The sequence below is a fragment of the Thunnus albacares genome, chromosome 6 (genome assembly GCF_914725855.1).
Source record: "Thunnus albacares chromosome 6, fThuAlb1.1, whole genome shotgun sequence".
Taxonomy (NCBI): Eukaryota; Metazoa; Chordata; class Actinopteri; order Scombriformes; family Scombridae; genus Thunnus; species Thunnus albacares.
In genome coordinates, this window is record NC_058111.1 from 221,278 (window position 1) to 228,761 (window position 7,484).

Sequence of the window (7,484 nt, forward strand, 5' to 3'; positions counted from 1 at the left end):
AAATTGAATTGTAAAAAAAAAAAAAAATATTGAAATCGGTAAAATTTTCACCAAAGTTAGGTTATAATGTCATCAACACCTCCAGAACGTTTGGTCTTTGGTTTTTGAGTCATTGCTGAGATGTCATTACTTATCTGAAGTGGCATCACATCACTAATTCCTTACAATGTTATTGAACAGAAGTTACTGATCAGTACATGGTCAGGCACATGCATGATGTTAATTCAATTTTGAATTAACATTTTTAACAATTTTCAATTGCAAAAGTACTCTTACCTCACTGTTTGAATGTTTAGGTGCTAATAATGTTAAGAAGCTGTGGCTACACTCTCAATTTGTGCTCCTTCAGAGCCTTTGATGCAGCAGCTGTGTCTTTGCTCGACATACGTCTGTCCTGTTGCCATCACAGGTTCAACTACCAGTAGCACATCCTGGAGGTCCATCACAAGTGTATCAGGGTGATATGGGAACATGTACGATGGAGATGGTCTATGAGGATGCAGAAGTTCAGTCTCAGTTCTCCAGTGCTGGGCATCGTTTCTTCAACACATCCCAGCCACTACTCATTATCATATGCAACCACAACGTAACCTTTGATGCACACTAAGTTGAGTGATTCCTTAAGTGAGAACACCCATAGCTTTCATCCACTGTGTCCATGCAGGACACCCACAGGACCATTGCCACCACCCACTCGTATTCTGGATTGTGGATGTCAGACCCTTTTCGTGCTCACTTAAAAAATCACTTGATTTTGTGAGCATCAAAGGTTACGTTGTGGTTGCATATGATAATGAACTGTGGGATTAGTGAGAAAAGTCAGTAAAGAAGGAGAGAGCTAAGAGTGCTTGAGCAGAACTAGCGTGAATTTAAATATACAGCAGCTATTTATCCATAGTAGTGAGGATTATAGCACACACTTACTGCAGCACGTCAGCACATCAGCAACAGAGATGTGCAGCATGTTCAGGTACACAGAACACACTTTTCTGTATGTAAACATCTTCTGAAAGCGGTAATGTATCTTCACATTTTATGTCACCTGAAGTTCAAGCTGAGGTTGATTTTTCAACTCAAATATAAAAGATGCAGTTTTCTCAGGAACAACATGAGTTCCTCTTGAACACCAGCAGAGGGCAGTCTCCTCTGACTGACCAGCTGCTCTGCAGGGTTTCAATCAAAGTGACGAGAAATAAACTTCATTTAAATTAAGGAACATTTCAGGAATACTCTTTTAAATAAGCATCATTGTTTAAATTCAGTTAAATTAAGTTCAGACTTCTTTAAGATAGTTTTTAAGATTTCAGACTGTAACAACATGAACTTTCTCCTCTGCAGCAAACCGGAGCCTAGAACTGATACTGGAGACCTTCCAGGAAACCTGATCAGCCGCTGTCGAGTCTGCATGAAGCAAGTGTAAACACAGGACGTCACCGCTACTGCTGCAGATACTACGACTGTAAATACTACTGCTGATACTACTGAGAACAGTACTACTGTGTACTGCTCCCATGTACTCACAGCTGCTGTGTCTGCAACAGACATTTAAGAGAATATTTTAATGCAAATGAGCAGTGATGTAGTGCAGTACTGACCAATCGACAGGATTCGTTGTATAATATTTGTTTCTAAAAGTACTCAGATTCTTGAAACTAAAGTAGTCATCAGTGTCAAAATACTTTTACTTCTACAGTAAAATTCCTGCACTGAGAACAGTAAAAATAAACAACTACTAGCAGTAAAATGCACTCCAAAGTTAAAGTACCCATTCTGAATATGTGTTCCTTTCAGAGTAGAACTACTGATGTGTTACTATAAAAGTGTGTTGAGCTAATGAGCGTACGTCCTGTTCTGAATGTAAAACTTTATACTTCACAGTAACTCCAGCTGTACTGCAGTACAAAATCAAAATACTTTCCTCAGGATGAACTGGAGAAACAGTGGAAATACTCAACTGACAGTACTTCAATTCAACTGTACATTAGTATAACAACTAAGTAAATGTTCCTTCAAGTGTACTGTCATTGAGTACTATTACTGTAGTAGTACGGCTAGTAGTAATCCTGCTTCTACAACTACAACTACTTTTGTAGGAGTAATAAGACTAGTATTACTCTACCCAAGAATTACTACTGCTACTGTAAGTACCCCTGGTACTACTACTTATGATGGATATTGGACTCAGTTCACAGTTGTGAGTATGTACTAGTAAATTAGTAAGTAAACCCAAGTACCAGTACTACTACTGTAGGTACAGGTGCAACTAATACTACTGGCACTACTACTGTAAGTACTGATACTGCTAGTACTACTGCTGTTACAACTACTACTCACTGTTGATGTTTTGATATCGGACACAGTTCACAGCTGTATGCATATATAACAACATTAGTAAGTGTACTCAAGAACTACTGCTGCTACTGCTACTACTGTAAGTACTGGTGCTGCTAGTACTACTGCTACTACTACTGTAAGTAGCGGTACTGTTTATTCTATTACTATTGTAAGTACTGGTGCTGCTAGTCCTATTGAATCTACTGCTGTAAGTACTCGTACTACTAGTACCACTGGTACAACTACTGTAAGTACTGCTCCTGCTAGTACTACTGTATGTGCTTTTACTACTGTTCCTATAATTGTTACCAGCTCTAGCTTTTACTACTGTTACTGTAGTACTTCTGCTCTCATTACTAATACAAGCATTACTGCTGCTGCTGCAGTACCTGATTCTGCCAGAGGAGGGCAGAGCTGAGTTACCACAGAAGAAGAAGAAGAAGAAGAAGAGCTTGTCCAGAGCCAATCAGCAGCCTCCTCAGCTGGTCTGCTGCCACCAGGTGGAGCGCACCATTTTCTGCCGGGCAACAGTGTGAAGCTCTCTGATTGGAAGCTTTTCACAGCAGTGCACTCTGGGACTCGTAGTTGACTCCTCTCCTGACTGTAACTTCTTCATATTCTTTATGATTTTATATAAAACGGATTTATAAACAGCTGCCATTAAAGATAAATGTTTACAGTCACATGATCAATCAACTGTACTCCAGATTCAGTTTGAAATGTACTGAATTTATGATGTTTTTGGGTTAATAAATAAAGTGTTTTACAGAAGTTACCACTTCCTGTTGTTTCCTGTTCAACTTGTTTACTGAAAAAGTTTAAAAGCTGCGACAGAGAATTAACATCAATTAAAAACACAAATCCTGCTTCAGTCAGGTTCAAATGTTTCTTAATAAAATCAGAGGTTTCCTCAAATTCACGTTTGTAGTTTAAACTTGCTGTCATGATGTCATTTTATTCATCAGTTTCATCACTTTACTGATAATTAATAATAATGTAAAAGTACTGAGTAACGATTAATGGACGATATCGCTTTAAAGTAACTGATAATAAAATATCTGTTCACAGGTGAAATTTTCACATGAAGCGTCTAAAATGACGACACGTCCCTCTAACGTACAGTTACATCTGTAACATACAGAATAAAATAACATCTCAGTACATGTGTGACGAGTAAACAACGAGACCTCATCATGTCATAAATCACATGTGTGAAATGTATTTTACATGTTTTTCTGTCTTGTAATGTTTCTTTAAACTCCATCAAGCCTTTGGCAACTTTAACATATACAGATTATTATTATTAATATTAAATAATTTATGTCTTAGCAATGATAATAATAAAGCAGTCATATTATGTCGTGTGTCATGGTCATGAGTTTGATGCTTTTAACATGTGAAACAATAAACTGATCATTAACAGACCAATAAAAACATTTAACATCTAATATTAATATAATAATGATATTATTCTGTACAGTGATGATATGGATGTGTCTAACTCTACCGTCCTGCTGTCGTCTGTTTGTTAATTATGTCTGACATTAATTCAGCAGGCTCAATTTTTTTTTTTTACCCTAAAATGAAGCGTTTCACTGACACTCTGGTTGTCATGGAAACGCATCAGTCAGAATTAAATTCTCCTGTAATTTCCTGTTTGTGACTTCACTCGGTGACTCAGTGTGGAAACAAAACCTGCACGCATCACGCTGTGATGTCATCAGTTTCCCATCATGTGTGTGTGTGCTCATGCCAGAAGCTCCTTAGCGACATCTGATCACTGCTAATATGTTACTACGGCAACCAGCTGCTGGTAATGTGTTATTAGTATCTGGAGGGGGGAACATGAAGATTTGAATTGGAGTCAGTTCTATTTCTTCATTCATACAGAAGCTGCAAATATTAATGAATGTTTTCTCTGCTGGTCGACTCATTTATAATTTTATAGAGTTTCAACCCAACACTAACTCTACAAGTCTTCACTCATTTATTAAAGGAGGTTCCCAGTGTTCCCAGAGTTTCCAGTGTGTTAAACAGCAGTCAGGTGTCTGTAATCATTCCTCCTGTTCATACTGGATATTAAAAGATCCTTCAAATGTGCTTTCAATGGAAGTGATGGAGGCCAAAATCCACAGTGTGTCCACACAGTCATTTAAAATAGGGATGCACGATATTATCGGCAGGTTATCGGTATCGGCCCATATAAGCTCTAAAATGAAATATCGGCATCGGCCCGCAGTGAACATTTTCTGCCGATTATGAGCAGCTGATATGTCGCCTTCTCCTCCGCCTGACTGCTTCCCTCCATGGACTGTTTCTCCCTGACGGTCCCGGTGTTTCCTCCGCAGGCTGCACTTCACTCAGCCGCCCGTCAGACCCGCTGCTGCTAGCTGAGAGGCTAGCTGAGAGGCTAGCTGAGAGGCTAGCTGAGAGGCTAGCTGGCTGTGCTTCCCTACGGTCGTGCTGCTGCTAACGCTCCGCTAGCCTCTCGGCTAACGTTAGCCTCGGCTCTCCATGTGGATCCAACCGGAGCACCGAGCCCCCGGCTGCACAGATAGGAAACCCCTCGGCTGACAGGATGTACCGCTCTGGAAAAAAAAACTTCTTGGTTTATAACGGCGGTTGTCAACCAGCGTATTAGGTGCATTAGCGCCACCTTCTGCTTCAGATGAGGACCAGAGATTAAATCCTACACTTTAATCCTGTCTGTCTAATAAACTCAATGAAAACTCTACTGCTGCTCCCACTTGGTAGGTTCATTAAAGTTATGTATACATAACATGTATACATATACATGTATACATGTATACATGTGTATACATGTGTATACACATGTATACACATATACACGTATACATGTATACACGTGTATACACGTGTATACATGTATACATGTATACACGTGTATACATGTATACACAATATCATTAAAGTTATGTATACACATGTATACACATGTATACACATGTATACACATGTGTATACATGTATACACATGTGTATACACGTGTATACATGTATACACGTGTATACACATGTGTATACGTGTATACACGTATACACATGTGTATACATGTGTATACACATGTGTATACATGTATACACGTGTATACACGTGTATACATGTATACATGTATACACATGTGTATACGTGTGTATACATGTGTATACGTGTATACACATGTGTATACGTGTATACACGTATACACATGTGTATACACGTGTATACATGTATACACGTGTATACACATGTGTATACATGTATACACATGTGTATACATGTGTATACATGTGTATACATGTGTATACATAACTTTAATGATATTGGAGTGGAACACCATTATGTGTGTATATATGTATATACATGTATATACATGTATATACATATACATGTATATATATGTATATATATGTATATACATGTATATACATATATATACATGTATATACATGTATATATATGTATATACATGTATATACATGTATATATATGTATATACATGTATATACATGTATACATTAACTAGTTACATTTCATTGGTTCAGTTTTCCACATTCAGACAGGTTGAAGGTTGAAGCCAGACTGACTGCTGGAGGTTCGGAGGGTCAGTTAGAGCTCTGACAGGTGCATGCTGGGTGATTTTTAGAGCTCACTCTCCATCATCTGATGAATTAAAAGCTGTTTGATGTCTCTGCTTCAGATTCAGGAGGTGAAACTGAGTCCAACTTAAGTTTTCCAGTAATGTTCAGGGAACGTTGGTATTTTCACAATCATGTAAAATATGAACTATGAAGCAGCGAGACAGTTGGACCGAACGCTGCAACGCTTCTTCTTCTTCTTCTTCTTCTGATTCAGGATGATACTGAAAAAGTTAATAAAATCTCTATTAGTGGAACTTTTTCAGTGTTCATTTCAGCTGATTGGTTTCGTCTGTCAGACACTGACTCATCTGCAGCTACGCAGCAGCTAACATCCAATCACATCTCAGTTCAGTCTGATCACAGTTTGCTGCTGCTCCTCATGTTTCTTCCTGTTGTTGACTGAGATTAATGTTCCTGTTTATCTCTCAGATTCTTTCAGATCTCCGTCCATCAGACTCTCAGACTGTAAAACTCATCTGCTATAAAAGTGTCAGACTGAAGTGAACAGATGAAGACGTCTGCCCTCGTGTCGTCTTCATCTTGTGCTTCGCTCTTGTGTTCTCGCTCATATCTGACTAACCTGCGACAGCAGAAACGTAACGCTGCTCAGTCATGTTTCCTCTCAACATGATCAGTGCTGTTAGAAACTGCAGCAGGATGAAAGTGTTTCTGTTAAATACAGAACAAAGTAACTTGAAGCTGAACGTGTTTAAACCGTGACGGCGTCCTGCTTCATACAACCCTCCTGCTTCTGAAAGTGCCTTCTATGATCATTTAGAGAAATTACTGAAAGCATCTTACATAAATCAGAACTGTTGTGGAAATTTTCTCTGGAGAAAGAAGCACATGGAGACATAAAGAAAGCATTAAACATTGTTACTTGTTGAAGCAGTTGTAAACACTGTACAATCCATCACATCATCAGTAACAATTATACAAACGTCCAAACACAAACAAAAATACAATCATCTTGTATTTTTTGAGAGAAAGCTTGTTGTTCAGCTGGCCCTTTCTCTAAAGATTGTGAACTCAAACTAGACAGCTTTATATCTCTCCAGAAGCAAAGCTAAAAACAGTCTGGTCCCTAAATGGACACTTCCACAAACCATTACACCTTCTTACAAACAAGTATGGTCTCTAAAACAGTAGGCTTAAGACAGATATCTCTAGTTAACCCCAGAGGTCAACAAGCAACCCTCAGATAGAAACAGGTTCAAGAGTTCAACTAGACTAGGAGCAGCAACATGTGTCCCCAAAATGACAATGACATTACATCACATTCAGTTGATAACAAACATTGACTCCTTAGTTTGAAAACATTTGTAACATATATACAAAAGATTTATAAAATGATAACCTACTATTCACTTTTCTTTCACAGAAGTAACATTGATCGGTCGGATAAAAGATTAATAGCAAAGTTTGACTTCTGTTGAAGGTGCAACCTGAATTATAAAACCTACAAGGTTACAAATGGATTCAGTTCTTTCTAACAGGGAAGATTCATC

General features: G+C 38.3%; 1 protein-coding gene across 1 annotated transcript in view; it reads left to right on the forward strand.

The window, feature by feature from the left end:
• The window catches only part of col4a3 (collagen, type IV, alpha 3), a 66,697-nt gene extending 63,588 nt beyond the window's left edge, over positions 1–3,109 (forward strand). Inside the window, exon 52 of the mRNA XM_044353776.1 lies at positions 1,339–3,109. Coding sequence (XP_044209711.1) covers positions 1,339–1,420 — 82 coding nt within the window. The 3' untranslated portion in view covers positions 1,421–3,109. The remainder of the gene's footprint in view (positions 1–1,338) is intronic.
• The last annotated feature ends 4,375 nt before the right edge of the window (positions 3,110–7,484 follow it).